General features: G+C 44.4%; 1 protein-coding gene across 2 annotated transcripts in view; it reads right to left on the reverse strand.

Moving 5' to 3' along the window:
- PPP4R3B (protein phosphatase 4 regulatory subunit 3B) overlaps positions 1-15524 on the reverse strand; it is a 56933-nt gene extending 41409 nt beyond the window's left edge. For both annotated transcript variants that reach the window (XM_038750959.1, XM_038750958.1), the window contains exons 1-2: positions 15133-15524; positions 6129-6184 (exon numbers count right to left, since the gene is read on the reverse strand). In XM_038750959.1, the coding sequence (XP_038606887.1) occupies positions 6129-6184; positions 15133-15274 (198 nt within the window). In that variant the 5' untranslated portion in view covers positions 15275-15524. The remainder of the gene's footprint in view (positions 1-6128; positions 6185-15132) is intronic.
- Between the last annotated feature and the right edge of the window lie 3914 nt (positions 15525-19438).

Genomic DNA, 19438 nt, shown 5'->3' on the forward strand with positions numbered 1-19438 from the left:
AATCCCTGTGAACTAGACAGGCAACAACATCAGGGAACTTTGCCCTCTCTCTTCCACTGGGATTTCTTTAGAAAATTATTAGCTTTAAAAACAGCTTGGATTTCTAACCAGGGCTACTATATACACACATAAGCATAGAGGTAGCACTTACAGCTTCAATAATGAAACTAACTTCTTCTGCATAGTATTTTAACAGGTGGAATTAATAATAATGATGGTATTTATTAAGCACTTACTGTGTGTAAAGCACTGTTCTAGCCTTGCTGTTAAAAGGGGGAAAAAAAACCGACCTTCAACTTGATTTCAGCTAAGACTGTGAACCTCTTCACACGCTCTTGTGAAAAAGGAAGTGGTCTATGAGAAGTCACTGTGGAGCAGTCCAGAGGTGCTATTCAGAATAGGGAAATTGCAATTTAGAAACTCTTGGGTTAAGAACTCTTTTGCAAAAGACAACCAGTTCTTTGATAACACGGGGGTCCCGTTCCTGAAGAATCCCACATTTTGGAAACTCACGTCGCAGACTGATGCTACTGAAGCACTCCCACTCGATGGTGATTCCCAACTTTCAAATTTGCAGGCAGTGGTTCCAGATAATGTGTGGTAAGACTTGTTTGCCACCCAGTAGGGACCCAACGTTTCAGGGAGCGGGGTGCTTCAGAGAGGCACAGCAAGCTCCCACTCTCACCTTCCTGCCCCACATTTCTACCCAGTCTGCCCTTTGGGATGCTCCCGCTTAGTACAGTGCTCTGCACACAGTAAGCGCTCAATAAATACGATTGATGATGATTGATGATGACCAGCCCAAGCACCCTGGTGTTCGTCTCCTGTAGCCCCACTCAATGCAGGCCATTCTGGGCCTTCTTCCTGAAACTGGGTTTCGCAGGGAGGGATTTTTAGCCTTCCCAAAATCTCTCCCAGAGACCATCTGAGGCATCAACTTCCTGATGACGCCTGCTCTACCTGAACCCTGTTCCTTTTCATTCCTGGGGCTACAGACTGTGGGTTGCCTTCTCCAAGCTTCCCCAGCTGTTAGCATGTTTTTTTTTTTTCCCCTTGGGTGTTGTGTGTTAAGTTTCAGGGTCCTTAGGATCACGTTCTAGATTATTTATTCACCTTCTTTATATGTTTGCTTCCCTCCCATACCTACGTCACCGTCAGTCTGGGCAATCTAGGGCTGCAAACATGTGCGCAGTGGTTTCCTCCAAACCCGCACTGTGTTCTTGGTATCCAGACAGATGTGCAGAGTGGGAAGGGCAATCGCTAATTCTCCAATGGCGGTCTGCCCAAAATGCTTAAGGAAAACAGCAGTTCATGGAAGAAATGACTGCAGTAGATAGTATAATGTTCATTATGTCCCTCAAAGTTTTTTTCTTTTCTTTTGGCAAAGTTTGCAAACCCAACAAAAATGCAAACAAACATGACAGGCCACTCCTCCTAGCTGGGCTAGAGAGGATCCTGCCCAGACTGAGCCCCTTTTTCCTCTACTCCTCCGCATCCCCCCGGCCCTACCTCCTTCCCCTCCCCACAGCACCTTTATATATGTTTGTACAGATTTATTACTCTATTTATTTTACTTGTACATATTTACTATTCTATTTATTTTGTTAATGATGTGCATCTAGCTTTATTTCTATTTATTCTGATGACTTGACATCTGTCCACATGTTTTGTTTTGTTGTCTGTCTCCCCCTTCTAGACCCTGAGCCCGCTGTTGGGTAGGGACCGTTTCTATATGTTGCCAACCTGTACTTCCCAAGCGCTTAGTACAGTGCTCTGCACACAGTAAGTGCTCAATAAATATGACTGAATGAATGAATAGCACACAGTTAAATGGTCTCATACAGTAATAGCTCTACAAGATGAGCTAAAGAAACTGCACTACAGGGCTTCCAGGAAATTTAGTACTTTCACAACATTTTGATACCAAGTTCAATGAATGTCCATTCTTACAGTAATGATGATATGCATTTTAAGCTTATCCAAATTTTAAATAAAATAGTAAGTCAACAATCTCATACTGAGCCTCAATTCCTAATATAGTCTATTACGAAAGGCACACCCAGTTTAAAGCAAAAACAGAAACAAACAAATCACTCCACGTACACAGACCCTTCATTCACATAACAAGGACAAAGCTTTTCTGTATTCTACTTGGACAGCAGAGTTTTCTGGTAAAAAATGCTTTCGATATGTTCTTAACCAGAAGCAAACAATTGTGCAAAAAGCATTTTAAGATGGAGATCCATAATCAAGATTCCACTACAGAGGTTACTACAAGAAAAAAATCAATTTACACACCATTTGGGTACAACCCATCACTGCTAGTCATAATTAAAATGAGTAGACCACAGAGCAGTAGTCTCTTACCAGAAATATCATTAAAATTACAGGGTATGACAGAATTTTCTCTGAACCTGGCTGGTGGCTCTTAGCATCAGTGCTTTTCAGATTTCATTTTTTTAAAACTACGGCTACAATAATGATAATAATAATAATAATTATGGTATTTGTTAAGCGCTTACTATATGCTAGGCACTGTACTAACCACTGGGGTGGATATCACAGACTATCTTCTAGACTGTGAGCCCGTTGTTGGGTAGGGATTGTCTCTGTTGCCGAATTGCACTTTCCAGGTGCTTAGTACAGAGCTCTGCATACAGTAAGCGCTCAATAAATGTGATTGAATCCATTAATGAATATAAGCAAATCGGGTTTTCCTGATCCACGCGGGGCTCACAGTCTCAATCCGTATTTTACAGATGAGGTAACTGAGGCACAGAAAAGTGAGGTGATTTGCCCAAGGTGACACAGCAGACAAGTGGCAGAGTTGGAACTAGAACCCATGACCTTCTGACGCTCAGGCCCGAGCTCTAGCCACTACGCAATGTGTCTGTATATTGTTACATTGTTCTCTCCCAAGCTTAGTACAGTACTTTGACCATGATAAGCGCTCAATGAATACGACTGAATGAACTATACCGTCCCTGAAATTGGTATCTGTCATTAGCCTGGGCCAACTGGGAAGCTTCGGATCGTCCGAGTGGCCAAGTTTGCTGCTTCTTAACTGCTCCTTCCTAGCCGGCAGATCAATCAGTGGTATTTACTGAGTGCTTGCTGTGTGCAGGGCACTGTTTTCATAGTGGCCAGCGAAGACTCCTAGGGCCTGAAGTTGCAGCCACCCCTCCCTCTGCTTAGCCAGGCTGATGCTTCATCCCCTTTGTCACACGCCTCCCAACAGAGCACATCCTATCTCTGCGGCAGCAGCAGAGAAGGGCAAGAGATGCGGACAGGGGCAGAGGCAGGATGTGGGAGGAAAAGGGGGTCGTGGGGAACCGAGTTACCCTTCTATTCCCATCTGCCCAAAGCTAGTGCTTGAATTCTTGCTGCCTTTGGTGGTTTTGGGGTTGGGGGAGGTGGCGTGTTTTTGTTTTAGGCTAGGTTTCAGAGGAGAGCAAGCTGCATAGCCAAGGCAGAGGGCAGGTTGTTTTCAGATTCTGGGGTGTCACCTAGCAGATAGTTAGGAAGGCAGTTTTGAGGCCATCTTCCTGCCCTAGGTAACTTACCTCGAATCTGGATCACCTGGGTGGGGTGTGTACCTGAGGCTCAGAAATAATAATAATAATAATAATATTAATGACGGCATTTGTTAAGCGTTTACTATGTGCAAAGCACTGTTCTAAGCGCTGGGGAAGATACAAGGTGATCAGGTTGTCCTCACAGTTTTAATCCCCATTTTACAGATGAGGTAACTGAGGCACAGAGAAGTTAAGTGACTTGCCCAAAGTCACCCAGCTGACAAGCAGCAGAGCTGAGATTAGAACCCATGACCTCTGACTCCCAAGCCCGGGCTTTTTCCACTGAGCCACGCCTGCTTAGCCACCTCCCAACCCCGACCAGCAGAAATAAATTGCTGAAATAAAACGATTTTTGCTCGAGGCAATGGAGATCACTGTGGGCTTGGCTTAGGGATATAAAAGATCCCAAACAAAAAAAATGTCTGAAGATTATCTCCCGTATCACTTGCCCATTATACATAAACTAAATAATAATCTAGTAATGATCACTCAGGAACATCCGATGCTGTGTGATAAATGATATAAATTAGAAACAAACTAGCTAGAGCCAGACTGGGTACTGAATGTAAACTATTATCTCCTAAATTTTGACTTTTCTGTCCATAACAACGCTGTTTGAAGGAACCCATAACCAACTAACTACAATACATTAAGGTCTTCCATAACACGTGTTTTCACTTCACTTTGGTATAGAATATTGTTTGAGAACTAGGCAATGTTCTACCGACAACGTACATCATCTGGGAAGAATGCAATGCAATGTCAGAAGAAACAGATGTGAACGTGTGTGGTACCGTGGGCGCGGGGGTGGGGGGGAACGACACACATACGATAACACATTTTTCCTTCAAGTGCGGGGCATCAAGAATGCAACCTTCACATTACAGGAGAACGAAGTATATAACGAAATATCAGTTACCAATTCAATCCATCAATGACTTATTCAGAACATGACAGCAAAACCCTGTATGACAGGGCTTGGAAGTAGACAATAAGAAGCAACGCACATGTTACCTACCCTCAAAAACCTTACAAACAGGGAAGACAATGATTTTATAAATGCTGGGAAGAGGAAGAACAACATATCACACTATTGTACTCTGTCACCAAGAGACACAACTGATCATCTTACACACAAAATTTTGTTTATGTCTACACTATAAGTTCCCTCTAGACTATAAGCTTATTGTGGGTAGGGAGCATGTCTCCCAAACTCTTAGTACAACACTATGTATGCTCAATAAATACCCCTCCCTTAGTACAACAATGTTGGTTAAACAATAGTCATTTTTTATCTATAAGGACTCTTGAGAACCATTTCAATCTTACACGTGTACCTACACACTTAGGAAATGAGTTTCACCACTTCAGAAAATTAATGTTTATATATTGCCGATCTAGTGGGAAACAGAGCTGGTTTTTTTACTTCACTGGGAAAAGTTAAAATTGGCTGAGGAGCAAAAGAATCTCCAACTATTTTACAGCATTAGTGAAAACTGCAGCTGGATTACAACAGCTAATGAGAGTTGTTCTTTGGAAGAAAAAATTACTTTCACTATTAACAAGTACCACCATCTATTTAATTTCGTTCCTTTAATTTAGATGTAGCCTCTGTACTGTGAATTTCATAGGCACTCAACTGTTGCTTAGCACAGTGCTCTGCACATAGTAAGGGCTCAATAAATACGACTGAATGAATGAATGTTGCTAATCATCCAAATGCTCAGAATTTGTGTCAAAACTTGACATCAATACAGCATTGGCCAAGTAAAAAGCCCTGAGACATTTTCTGGGACATTTTGCGTGCATTTTTTCTAAACAGACCAGATAATAATAATGATGGCATTTGTTCAGCGCTTGCTATGTGCAATAACATGACATTTAATATGAAAAAGTTACAAGGAGCTGCTTTAAAAAGCATCTCTTATTTACAACTCTAAAAATACTATCAAAAAACAAAAACCCAGACCTTAAAAATTTATCTTGCCAATATTTTTCCTTGAGTCAGGGAAATCGGGGCTCTAAACAAGCCCTTGATGTTTTAAGACTGTTTTAAGACTTTTAGACTGTGAGCCCACCGTTGGGTAGGGATTGTCTCTATATGTTGCCAACTTGTACTTCCCAAGTGCTTAGTACAGTGCTCTGCACACAGTAAGCGCTCAATAAATACGACTGATTGATTAACGAAATCCCCTTTGAATTTTCTTTCATTCAGTTTTCTATTAAACAAGATTCATAACGAGAAACATATCAGTTACCTTACAAGGCGCACACCTATAATCAAAACAAAAACTCTGAAAACAATTCAGTACTTTCTACAACGAATCCACAGTGGCTTCCCCCACCACCATCATAAAATTATTGCCCATACTAAAATGCTTCGCCATCCACAATTTGGAAACAGACTTGTAACCTGCTAGAGAACAGGATCCATAAATCTGTTTACCAAACAGGCTGTCGTCAGGAAAGCTGCCTGATCCCAGTGACGGATTAATACCTTAATGCCTTGATCACAGTGTAATCTCTCAAATGAAGTGCAGAGAAACTACTTGCCTGTTGTTTTTGATACGCAGTATTTGGATTTATCTTTGACTCCAACAGTAGGGAACCTGAAAAGCGACAAGAAGGGGAAGTTTAAAATTTCGTTTTTTCAAACAAACCAAGCAAACACAAAGTTGAAAACCCCCCAGAAAAAAAAAAAATTCACAAAGCTTCAGCCAACTGGACAGCTGTTTTGATACAACGAAATATGTTCCAGTTCACGTTCTCTCTCCGAACAAGAGAACACATTTGATTTTGAACACACTTCTCTTTTCCTCATACGACCCTTTACCTCCATCTCAGGCTACCGTTCAAAAACGAGCCAGCAAAGACAGAACACTAAAGGACCATTAAAAGCAGCCACAACAAAATTTAAAAAATAATCTGAATGATTCAATATGCTGTCAAGTTTTTACCTGGTGAGTATTTTATTGCATTTTAGAATAATTACAAATACATGCATACAAAACATCCCAGTAAAGTCAATGAATAACAGTTCAAGATACAGAAACAATCTCGTTTCAGTGCATAGCATTGATTGACCCAAGTCTCACATTCACAATGAACAAAACGTGACACGGCATACGGGCGTAAGTTACTGATCATTTCAAATTAAAAAAAAGGAGAGTACAGAGGGGAAGTGGGTCAAGAAGAAAAACGCTAAATGGTAAAATTTGATTTTCCCAGTCTTTACGCTGGAGAGGTTTCTCTTGGCTGAAGAGGGGTGTGATCAAAAGCAAAAGGCACCCTATTACTGGTCGATACTTTGTCTAAACACTTCACAGACGGGATTTAATTTATAAATCAATGAACAGGTGGACAACCAACAAACTTGCCCACCCCTTTCTCCCAGCGGCTTCCACAAAGGCTTCCCTAGACCTCCCCCAGTCCGATTTCCGCTTGTGTGGTTGTGTGTGAGTGTGTATCATGGCAACAGCCTGCAGTAACCCACATCAGGCTCCAGAAGGTGGCTTTTGGATCCCTCCCAGCACCTGTCGGTGGTGGCAATGTGGCAAAGGCCGGGGATGGAGAGAGCAAGCATCCACTCGCACGGAAAATTAAAAAGTTTCACCAGACACCTCCCCATCCCTGAAACGGGGCCGGAAAAGGAAAGAGGCTCCCTGTCCTCAAAGAAGAAACGCCTCTCTCAAGCCACCCAAAAAACGTGGCCCTTGGGAGTCACAGGACGTGGGTTCTAATCCCAGCTCCACCGTTCGTCCGCTGTGTGACCTTGGGCAAGTCGCTTCACTTCTCTGGGCCTCGGTGACCTCATCCGTAAAAGGGGGGGGAGAGGGGAGAATTAAGACTGTGATGCCCACGTGGGACAACCTGTTTAGCTTGGATCTGCCCCAGTTCTTAGAACGGTGCTTGGCATCTAGTAAGCGCTTGTCCTATACTTCCCAAGCGCTTAGTCCAGTGCTCTGCACACAGTAAGCGCTCAATAAAGATGACTAAATTAATACTGTTATTATGGGGGCGGGGGGAGAGAAAGGGAGCGATGAGCCAGGAGGGAGGGGGTCGCAGATAAATAGCTGCTAATGGGGAGTAAACGAACAGGAGATGCTTTCCCTATAGAGAACTGGAAAGAGGTCGGGTTTGGGAGCCAGAGGTCGTGGGTTCTAATCCCTGTGAGCCCGTTGTTGGGTAGGGACCGTCTCTATATGTTGCCGACTTGTACTTCCCAAGTGCTTGGTACAGTGCTCTGCATACAGTAAGCGCTCAATGAATGAATGAATGAAAGTAAGCGCTTAGTACAGTGCTCTTCACTCAGTAAGCGCTCAATAAATACGATTGAATGAATGAACATGTCTGCTGCGTGACCTTGGGCAAGTCACTTCTCTGAGCCCCTCGTCTGGAAAATGGGGATGAAGACTGGGAGCCCCACGTGGGAAAAACTGATCAGCTTGTGGCCCTCTCCCCCCAGTGCTTAGAACAGTGCTGGGCACAGAGTAAGCGCTTAACAGATGTCATTAATAATAATAATGTTGGTATTTGTTAAGCGCTTACTATGTGCCAAGCACTGTTCTAAACGCTGGGATAGATACAAAGTAATCAGATTATCCCACGTGGGGCTCACAGTCTTCATCCCCATTTTCCAGATGAGGGAACTGAGGCCCAGAGAAGTGACTTGCCCAAAGTCACACAGCTGACAAGTGGCAGAGCCGAGATTAGAACCCACGACCTCTGGCTCCCCAGCCCGGGCTCTTTCCACTAAGCCACGCTGTTGTTATTCCCGCGGGGTGGGAGCGGAGGGGCTCGCCCGAGTGCTTAGGGCAGGGCTGCACGCACGGGAATAATAATAATAATAATGATGGTATTTGTTAAGCGCTTACTATGTGCAAAACACTGTTCTAAGTGCCAGGGAGGTTGTAAGGTGATCGGGCTGTCCCACGGGAGGCTCACAGTCTTCATCCCCATTTTACAGATGAGGTAACTGAGGCCCAGAGAAATGGCTCTGTGGAAGGAGCACGGGCTTTAGAGTCAGGGGTCATGGGTTCGAATCCCAGCTCCGCCAATTGTCAGCTGTGTGGCTTCTTTGGGCAAGTCACTTAACTTCTCTGTGCCTCAGTTCCCTCATCTGTAAAATGGGGATTAAGACTGTGAGCCCCCCGTGGGACAACCTGATCTCCTTGTAACCTCCCCAGAGCTTAGAACAGTGCTTTGCACATAGTAAGCGCTTAATAAATGCCATTATTATTATTATTATTATCATTATTATTATTATTAAAGAGCCTGGGCTTTGGAGTCACAAGTCAGGGGTTCAAATCCCGGCTCCGCCAACTATCAGCTGTGTGACTGTGGGCAAGTCACTTCACTTCTCTGGGCCTCAGTTCCCTCATCTGGAAAATGGGGATGAAGACTGTGAGCCCCCCGTGGGACAACCTCAACACCCTGTAACCTCCCCAGCGCGTAGAACAGTGCTTTGGACATAGTAAGCGCTTAATAAATGCCATTATTATTATTAAGCAGCATGGCTCAGTGGCAAGAGCCCGAGCTTGGGAGTCAGAGGTCCTGGGTTCAAATCCCGACTACACCACATGCCTGCTGTGTGACCTTGGACAAGTCATTCATTCATTCACTCAATCATGTTTATTGAGCGCTTCCTGTGTGCAGAGCACTGTATTTACTCATTCAATCGTATTTATTGAGCGCTTACTGTGTGCAGAGCACTGTATTAAGCGCTTGGGAAGCCCAAGTTGGCAACATATAGAGACGGTTCCTACCCAACAATGGGGGTAAGCGCTCAATAAATACGATTGAATGAATGAATGAACATAGGGACGGTCCCTACCCAACAGCAGGCTCACTTCTCTGACCCTCAGTTCCCTCATCTGGAAAATGGGGATGAAGACTGTGAGCCCCACATGGGACAACCTGATCCTCCCCGGTGTTCAGAACAGTGCTTGGCGCATAGTAAGCGCTTAACAAATGCCGTCATTAATAATAATAATAATAATGATGGCATTTGTTAAGCGCTTACTATGTGCAGAGCACTGTTCTAAGCACTGGGCGGGGGGGATACAAGGTGATTAAGTGGTCCCACATGGGGCTCATAGTCTTAATCCCCATTTTACAGATGAGGGAGCTGAGGCTCAGAGAAGTGAAGTGACTTGCCCAAGGTCACACAGCAGATGTGCGGCAGAGCCGGGATTCAAACCCATGACAGATGACTCCAAAGCCCGTGCTCTTTCATTCATTCATTCAATCGTATTTATTGAGCACTTACTGTGTGCAGAGCACTGTACTAGGCGCTTGGGAAGTCCAAGTTGGCAACATATAGAGATGGTCCCTACCCAACAGTGGGCTCACAGTCTAGAAGGGGGAGACAGAGAACACAACAAAACATATTAACAAAACAAAATAAATAGAATAAGTATGTACAAGTAAAACAGAGTAATAAATACGTACAAACATATATACACCTCCTCCAGTAGGCCTTCCCAGACTGAGCCCCCTCCTTCCTCTCCCCCTCTCCATCCCCCCAGCCTTATCTCCTTCCCCTCCCCACAGCACCTGTATATATGTTTGCACGGATTTATTACTCTATTTATTGATTTATTCTATTTGTACATATTTATTCTATTTATTTCATTTTGTTAATATGTTTTGTTTTGTTGTCTGTCTCCCCCTTCTAGACTATGAGCCCACTGTTGGGTAGGGACCGTCTCTAGACGTTGCCAACTTGTACTTCCCAAGCGCTTAGTACAGTGCTCTGCACACAGTAAGCGCTCAATAAATACGATTGATGATGATGACGATGATGTTGCCAACTTGGACTTCCCAAGCGCTTAGTACAGTGCTCGGCACACAGTAAGCACTCAATAAATACGATTGAATATATACAGGTGCTGTGGGGAGGGGAAGGAGGGAAGGCTGGGGGGGGATGCGAAGCAGTGTTGCTCAGTGGAAAGAGCCCGGGCTTTGGAGTCAGAAGTCACGGGTTCAAATCCCAACTCCGCCAACTGTCAGCTGTGTGACTTTGGGCAAGCCACTTCACTTCTCGGGGCTTCAGTTCCCTCACCTGTAAAATGGGGATTAAAACTGTGAGCCCCCCGTGGGACAACCTGATCACCTCGTAACCACCCCGGCGCTTAGAACAGCTCTTGGCACATAGTAAGCACTTAATAAATGCCATCATAATTATTATTATAAGTCACTTCGCTTCTCTGTGCCTTGGTTACCTCAACTGTAAAATGGGGATGAAGATTGTGATCCCCCCGTGGGACCGCCTGATCACCTTGTAACTTCCCCAACGCTTAGAACAGCGCTTTGTACATAGTAAGCACTTAATAAATACTATTATTATTATTATTACAAGTCACTTCACTTCTCTGTACCTCAGTTACCTCATCAATAAAATGGGGATGAAGACTGTGAGACCCCCGTGGGACCACCTGATCACCTTGTAACTTCCCCAGCGCTTAGAACAGTGCTTGGCACATAGTAAGTGCTTAATAAACGCCATTATTATTATTATTATAAGTCATCTTTATCATTATTATTCATTTTTCTGTGCCTCAGTTACCTCATCTATAAAATGGGGATGAAAACTGTGAGCCCCCTGTGGGACCACCTGATCACCTTGTAACCTCCCCAGTGCTTAGCACACAGTAAGCGCTTAATAAATACCATCATCATCATCATTATTATTATTATAAGTCATCATCATTATTATTCACTTCTCTGTGCCTCAGTTACCTCATCTGTAAAATGGGGATGAAGACTGTGAGCCCCCCGTGGGATCACCTGATCACCTTGTAACCTCCCCAGAGCTTAGCACATAGTAAGCGCTTAATAAATGCCATTATTATTATGTCATCATTATCACTATTATTCACTTCTCTGTGCCTCAGTTACCTCATCTATAAAATGGGGATGAAGACTGTGAGCCCCCTGTGAGACCACCTCATCACCTTGTAACCTCCCTAGTGCTTAGAACAGGCCTTGGCACTTGGTAAGCGCTTAATGTCATCACTATCATTATTATTCACTTCTCCATCATTATTATTATAAATCACTTCACTTCTCTGGGCCTCACTGACCTCATCTATAAAATGGGGATGAAGACCGTGAGCCCCCTGTGGGACCCACTGATCATTACCTCATCTGTAAAATGAGGATGAAGACTGTGAGCCCCCCATGGGACCATCTCATCACCTCGTAATCTCCCCGGCACTTAGAACAGTGCTTGGCACATAGTAAGCGCTTAATAAATGCCACTGATGTTATTATTATTATAAGTCATCATTATCATTATTACTCACTTTTCTATGCCTCAATTACCTCACCTATAAAACGGGGCTGAAGACTGTGAGCCCCCTGTGGGACCACCTCATCACCTCGTAATCACCCCAGCGCTTAAAACAGCGCTTGGCACATAGTAAGTGCTTAATAAATGCCATTATTATTATTATTATTATCATTATAAGTCATCATCATCACTATTATTCACTTTTCTGTGCCTCAGTTACCTCACCAAAAACGGGCCTGAGGACTGTGAGCCCCCTGTGGGACCACCTCATCACCTCGTAACCTCCCCAGCGCTTGGCACCTAGAAAGCGCCTAATAAATGCCATTATTATTATTATAACTCATCATTATCATTATCACTCACTTTTCTGTGCCTCAGTTACCTCACCTATAAAACGGGGCTGAAGACTGTGAGCCCCCTGTAGGACCACCTCCTCACCTCTTAATCTCCCCAGCGCTTGACACCTAGTAAGCACTTAATAAATACCATTATTATTATTATTATTATAAGCCATCATTATCATTATCATTCACTTTTCTGTGCTTCAGTTACCTCACCTATAAAACGGGGCTGAAGACTGTGAGCCCCCTGTGGGACCACCTCATCACCTCGTAACCTCCCCAGCGCTTGGCACATAGTAAGCGCTTAATAAATGCCATTATTATTATTATAACTCATCATTATCATTATTATTCACTTTTCTGTGCCTCAGTTACCTCACCTAAAAACAGGGCTGAAGACTGTGAGCCCCCCGTGGGACCACCTCATCATTACCTCATCTGTAAAATGGGGGTGAAGACTGTGGGACGACCTGCTCACCTTGTAACCTCCCCAGCGCTTAGAACAGCACTTGGCACATAGTAAGCAATTAATAAATGCCACTATTATTATTATAAGCCATCATTATTATTATTATTCACTTCTCTGTGCCTCAGTTACCTCACCTATAAAACGGGGCTGAAGACTGTGAGCCCCCTGTGGGGCCACCTCATCACCTTGTAACCTCCCCAGCGCTTGGCACATAGTAAGCGCTTAATAAATGCCATTATTATTATTATTATGTCATCACTATCATTATTATTCACTTTTCTGTGCCTCAGTTACCTCACCTAAAAACGGGGCTGAAGACTGTGAGCCCCCCGTGGGACCACCTCATCATTACCTCATCTGTAAAATGGGGGTGAAGACTGTGGGACGACCTGCTCACCTTGTAACCTCCCCAGCGCTTAGAACAGCACTTGGCACATAGTAAGCGCTTAATAAATGCCATTACTATTATTATTATAAGTCATCATTATCATTATTACTCACTTTTCTGTGCCTCAGTTACCTCACCTAAAAACGGGGCTGAAGACTGTGAGCCCCCTGTGGGACCACCTCATCACCTCCCCAGCGCTTGGCATATAGTAAGCGCTTAATAAATGCCATTATTATTATTATAACTCATCATTATCATTATTACTCACTTTTCTGTGCCTCAGTTACCTCACCTAAAATCGGTGCTGAAGACTGTGAGCCCCCTGTGGGACCACCTCATCACCTCCCCAGCGCTTGGCACATAGTAAGCGCTTCATAAATGCCATTATTATTATTATTATGTCATCATTATCATTATCATTCACTTTTCTGTGCCTCAGTTACCTCACCTAAAAACGGGAATGAAGACTGTGAGCCCCCTGTGGGACCGCCTCATCACCTCGTAACCTCCCCAGCGCTTGGCACATAGTAAGCGCTTAATAAATGCCATTATTATTATTATTATTATGTCATCATTATCATTCACTATTCTGTGCCTCACTTACCTCACGTATAAAACGGGGCTGAAGACTGTGAGCCCCCTGTGGGCCCACCTCATCACCTCGTAACCTCCCCAGCGCTTGGCACATAATAAGCGCTTAATAAATGCCATTATTATTATTATAAGCCATCATTATCATTATTATTCACTTTCCCGTGCCTCAGTTACCTCACCTATAAAACGGGGCTGAAGACTGTGAGTCCCCTGTGGGACCACCTCATCACCTCCCCAGCACTTGGCACATAGTAAGCGCTTAATAAATGCCATTATTATTATTATAACTCATCATCATTATTAATCACTTCTCTGTGCCTCAGTTACCTCACCTATAAAACGGGGCTGAAGACTGTGAGCCCCCTGTGGGACCACCTCATCACCTCGTAAGCCTCCCGGCGCTTAGAACAGCGCTTGGCACATAGTAAGCGCTTAATAAATGCCATTATTATTATTATTATGTCATCATTATCATTATTTTTCACTTTTCTGTGCCTCAGTTACCTCATCTAAAAACGGTGCTGAAGACTGTGAGCCCCCTGTGGGACCACCTCATCACCTCCCCAGCGCTTGGCACATAGTAAGCGCTTAATAAATGCCACTATTATTATTATAACTCATCATTATCATTACTACTCACTTTTCTGTGCCTCAGTTACCTCACCTAAAAACGGGGCTGAAGACTGTGAGCCCCCTGTGGGACCACCTCATCACCTCATAACCTCCCCAGCGCTTGGCACATAAAAAGCGCTTAATAATAATAATAATAATGGCATTTATAAGTCATCATTATCATCATTAATCACTTCTCTGTGCCTCAGTTACCTCACCTATAAAACGGGCTGAAGACTGCGAGCCCCCTGTGAGGCCACCTCATCACCTCGTAACCTCCCCAGCGCTTGGCACCTAGTAAGCGCTTAATAAATGCCATTATTATTATTATTATGTCATCACTATCATTATTTTTCACTTTTCTGTGCCTCAGTTACCTCACCTATAAAACGGGGCTGAAGACTGTGAGCCCCCTGTGGGCCCACCTCCTCACCTCTTAATCTCCCCAGCGCTTGACACATAGTAAGCACTTAATAAATGCCATTATTATTATTATAACTCATCATTATCATTACTACTCACTATTCTGTGCCTCAGTTACCTCACCTAAAAACGGGGCTGAAGACTGTGAGCCCCCTGTGGGCCCACCTCATCACCTCGTAACCTCCCCAGCGCTTGGCACCTAGAAAGCGCTTAATAAATGCCATTATTATTATTATAAGTCATCATTATCATTATCAATCACTTCTCTGTGCCTCAGTTACCTCACCCATAAAACGGGGCTGAAGACTGCGAGCCCCCCGTGGGCCCACCTCCTCACCTCGTAACCTCCCCGGCGCTTAGCACCTAGTAAGCTCTTCCTCAACGCTGTCCACGAATCAATCAAATAAAAAAAAGAAGGGGATTATGGCGGGCCTTACCGTCGGCCTCGGCCCTGACGAGGAGGGACATCCCCTTGAGCCTCTCCACGTAGGTGGAGGAGACGTGGCCGGTGCCCCTGTCGTCCCACTGTCGGTCCTCGTTGAGGGTGTACACCTTCACCCGCCGCCGCGTATCCGACATGATGATGCCGCCGCCGCCCCGCCTCAGCTGGGGCCTCCTCGCTCACGCCCGGCGGACGACGACGACGCCGACGGCTCCGAGGAGGCCCCCGGCCACCATGGCTCCGGGGAGCGGGAGACGACGGCCCCGTCCGCCCCCGGCCTTCGCTCCGTCCCGTCCCCTCAGCCGCTACAGGTCCGCCATCTTGTAACCCGATTCTCTCTCTCCCTTTCTCTTCCTCCTCCCGCGGGCTGCACGGGCGGCGCCGGCAGGGGCTACGGCGGCCGGCGAGGCCCCGCGCGCGCCGCTCCCCGAACGGGCGGCGCCCGCCAGCTCTCGCGAGAGTTCCGGGAGGGGGGTGGTGTTCGGGGCCCGCGCGATCTCGCGAGAGTTCCGGGAAGGGGGGGGGCGGTGCCCCGAGAGATCTCGCGAGAGTTGCGAAGGGGGCGGTGCTGACGCTGCGTTTTACCTCAGGCCGCCTCCCTCATTCAGTCGTACTTATTGAGCGCTCACTGTGTGCAGGGCACTGTACTAAGCGCTTGGGAACTACAAATTGGCAACATAGTCATTCATTCGTATTAATTCATTCATTCAATCGTATTTATTGAGCGCTTACTGTGTGCAGAGCACTGTACTAAGCGCTTGGGATGTACAAGTTGGCAACATATTCATTCATTCAGTCGTACTTATTGAGCGCTCACTGTGTGCAGAGCACTGTACTAAGCGCTTGGGAAGTACAAGTTGGCAACATATTCATTCATATTCATTCATTCAATCGTATTTATTGAGCGCTGACTGCAGAGCACTGTACTAAGCGCTTGGGAAGTACAAGTTGGCAACATTAATTCCTTCAATAGTATTTCTTGAGCAATTACTGTGTGCAGAGCACTGTACTAAGCGCTTGGAAAGTACAAGTTGGCAACATATTCATTTGTATTCATTCAATCGTGTTTATTCAGCGGTGACTGTGTGCAGAGCACTGTACTAAGCGCTTGGGAAGTACAAGTTGGCAACATTCATTCATATTTATTCATTCATTCAATCGTATTTATTGAGCGCTGACTGCAGAGCACTGTACTAAGCGCTTGGGATGTACAAGTTGGCAACATTAATTCCTTCAATAGTATTTCTTGAGCAATTACTGTGTGCAGAGCACTGTACTAAGCGCTTGGAAAGTACAAGTTGGAAATATATTCATTTGTATTCATTCAATCGTGTTTATTCAGCGCTGACTGTGTGCAGAGCACTGTACTAAGCGCTTGGGAAGTACAAGTTGGCAACATATTCATTTGTATTCATTCATTCAATCGTATTTATTGAGCGCTGACTGTGCAGAGCACTGTACTAAGCGCTTGGGATGTACAAGTTGGCAACATATTCATTCATTCAGTCATATTTCTTGGGCACTTACTGTGTGCAGAGCACTGTACTAAGCGCTTGGGATGTACAAGTTGGCAACATATTCATTCCTTCAATCGTATTTATTGAGTGCTTACTGTGTGCAGAGCACTGTACTAAGCGCTTGGAAAGTACAAGTTGGCAACATATTCATTTGTATTCATTCAATCGTGTTTATTCAGCGCTGACTGTGTGCAGAGCACTGTACTAAGCGCTTGGGAAATACAAGTTGGCAACATATTCATTCATATTCATTCATTCAATCGTATTTATTGAGCGCTGACTGTGCAGAGCACTGTACCAAGCGCTTGGGAAGTACAAGTTGGCAACATATTCATTCATATTTATTCAGTCATTCAATCGTATTTATTGAGCGCTGACTGTGCAGAGTACTGTACTAAGCGCTTGGGATGTACAAGTTGGCAACATATTCATTCACTCCAATCGTATTTCTTGAGCGCTTACTGTGTGCAGAGCACTGTACTAAGCGCTTGGAAAGTACAAGTTGGCAACATATTCATTCATTTGTATTCATTCATTCATTCAATCGTGTTTATTCAGCGCTGACTGTGTCCAGAGCACTGTACTAAGCGCTTGGGATGTACAAGTTGGCAACATATTCATTCAATCGTATTTATTGAGCGCTTACTGTGTGCAGAACACTGTACTAAGCGCTTGGAAAGTACAAGTTGGCAACATATTCATTCATTTGTATTCATTCAATCGTGTTTATTCAGCGCTGTCTGTGTGCAGAGCATTGTACTAAGCACTTGGGAAGTACAAGTTGGCAACATATTCATTCATATTTATTCATTCATTCATTCAATCGTATTTATTGAGCAGTGACGGTGCAGAGCACTATACTAAGCGCTTGGGATGTACAAGTTGGCAACATATTCATTCATTCAGTCGTATTTATTGAGCAATTACTGTGTGCAGAGCACTGTACTAAGCGCTTGGAAAGTACAAGTTGGCAACATATTCATTTGTATTCATTCAATCGTGTTTATTCAGCGCTGACTGTGGGCAGAGCACTGTACTAAGCGCTTGGGAAGTACAAGTTGGCAACATATTCATTCGTATTTATTCATTCATTCAATCGTATTTATTGAGCGCTGACTGTGCAGAGCACTGTACTAAGCGCTTGGGATGTACAAGTTGGCAACATATTCATTCATTCATTCAATCGTATTGAGCGCTGTCTGTGTGCAGAGCACTGTACTAAGCGCTTGGAAAGTACAAGTTGGCAACATATTCATTCATTTGTATTCATTCATTCATTCAATCGTGCTTATTCAGCGCTGACTGTGTCCAGAGCACTGTACTAAGCGCTTGGGATGTACAAGTTGGCAACATATTCATTCATTCATTCAATCGTATTTCTTGAGCGCTTACTGTGTGCAGAGCACTGTACTAAGTGCTTGGAAAGTACAAGTTGGCAACATATTCATTCATTTGTATTCATTCATTCAATCGTGTTTATTCAGCGCTGACTGTGTGCAGAGCACTGTACTAAGCGCTTGGGAAGTACAAGTTGGCAACATTCATTCATTCGTATTCATTCATTCAATCGTATTGAGCGCTTACTATGTGCAGAGCACTGTACTAAGCGCTTGGGAAGTACAAGTTGACAGCATTCATTCATTCATACGTGTTTATTCATTCATTTATTCAATCGTATTTATTGAGCACTTACTGTGTGCAGAGCACTGTACTAAGCGCTTGGGAACTACAAGCTGGCAATACATTCATTCAATCGTATTTATTGAGCGCTGACTGCAGAGCACTGTACTAAGTGCTTGGGAAGTACAAGTTGGCAACATATTCATTCATTCATTCAATCGTATTCATTCATTCAATCGTATTGAGTGCTGACTATGTGCAGAGCACTGTACTAAGCGCTTGGGAAGTACAAGTTGGCAACATGTTCATTCATTCATTCAATCGTATTGCGCTCTGACTGTGTGCAGAGCACTGTACTAAGCCCTTGGGAAGTACAAGTTGGCAACATATTCATTCAATTGAATTTATTGAGCACTGACTGCAGAGCACTGTACTAAGCGCTTGGGAAGTACAAGTTGGCAACATATTCATTCAATCATATTTATTGAGCGCTTACTGTGTGCAGAGCACTGTACTAAGCACTTGGGAAGTACAAGTTGGCAACATATAGAGACGGTCCCTACCCAACAGCGGGCTCACAGTCTAGAAGGGGGAGACAGAGAATAAAACAAAACATATTAACAAAATAAAATAAGTAGAATAAATATGTACAAGTAAAATAGAGTAATAAATCCGTACAAACATATATACATACATACAGGTGCTGCGGGGAGGGGAAGGAGGTAAGGCAAGGGGGAGGAGGGGGAGAGGAAGGAGGGGGCTCAGTGTGGGAAGGCCTCTTGGAGGAGGTGAGCTCTCAGTAGGGCTTTGAAGGGAGGAAGAGGGCTAGCTGTCAAATCGCTTTGGGCCTGGAGAGATTTTATACTGTTGCCCTTCCCTTTTGATTCCTCCGAAAAGCGATTTGAGGACCAAAGGCGTTTTCGTTATCTTCTTCCCCTTCCTCTTTCGCTGGCCCCAGAGACCCAATGTTAGCCCTTTCGTGGGGCAGGCCGGAAAGACATGTCCCTGCATTTTCCCTTTTGGCTACCTCGGCTCTTGCCCACCAAGAGACCCAACGTTAGCCCTTTTCATTCATTCATTCACTCAATCATATTTATTGAGCGCTTACCGTGTGCAGAGCACTGTACTAAGCGCTTGGGAAGGACAAGTTGGCAGCATCTAGAG

Source organism: Tachyglossus aculeatus, chromosome 9, assembly GCF_015852505.1.
Source record: "Tachyglossus aculeatus isolate mTacAcu1 chromosome 9, mTacAcu1.pri, whole genome shotgun sequence".
In the NCBI taxonomy this organism is placed as follows: domain Eukaryota; kingdom Metazoa; phylum Chordata; class Mammalia; order Monotremata; family Tachyglossidae; genus Tachyglossus; species Tachyglossus aculeatus.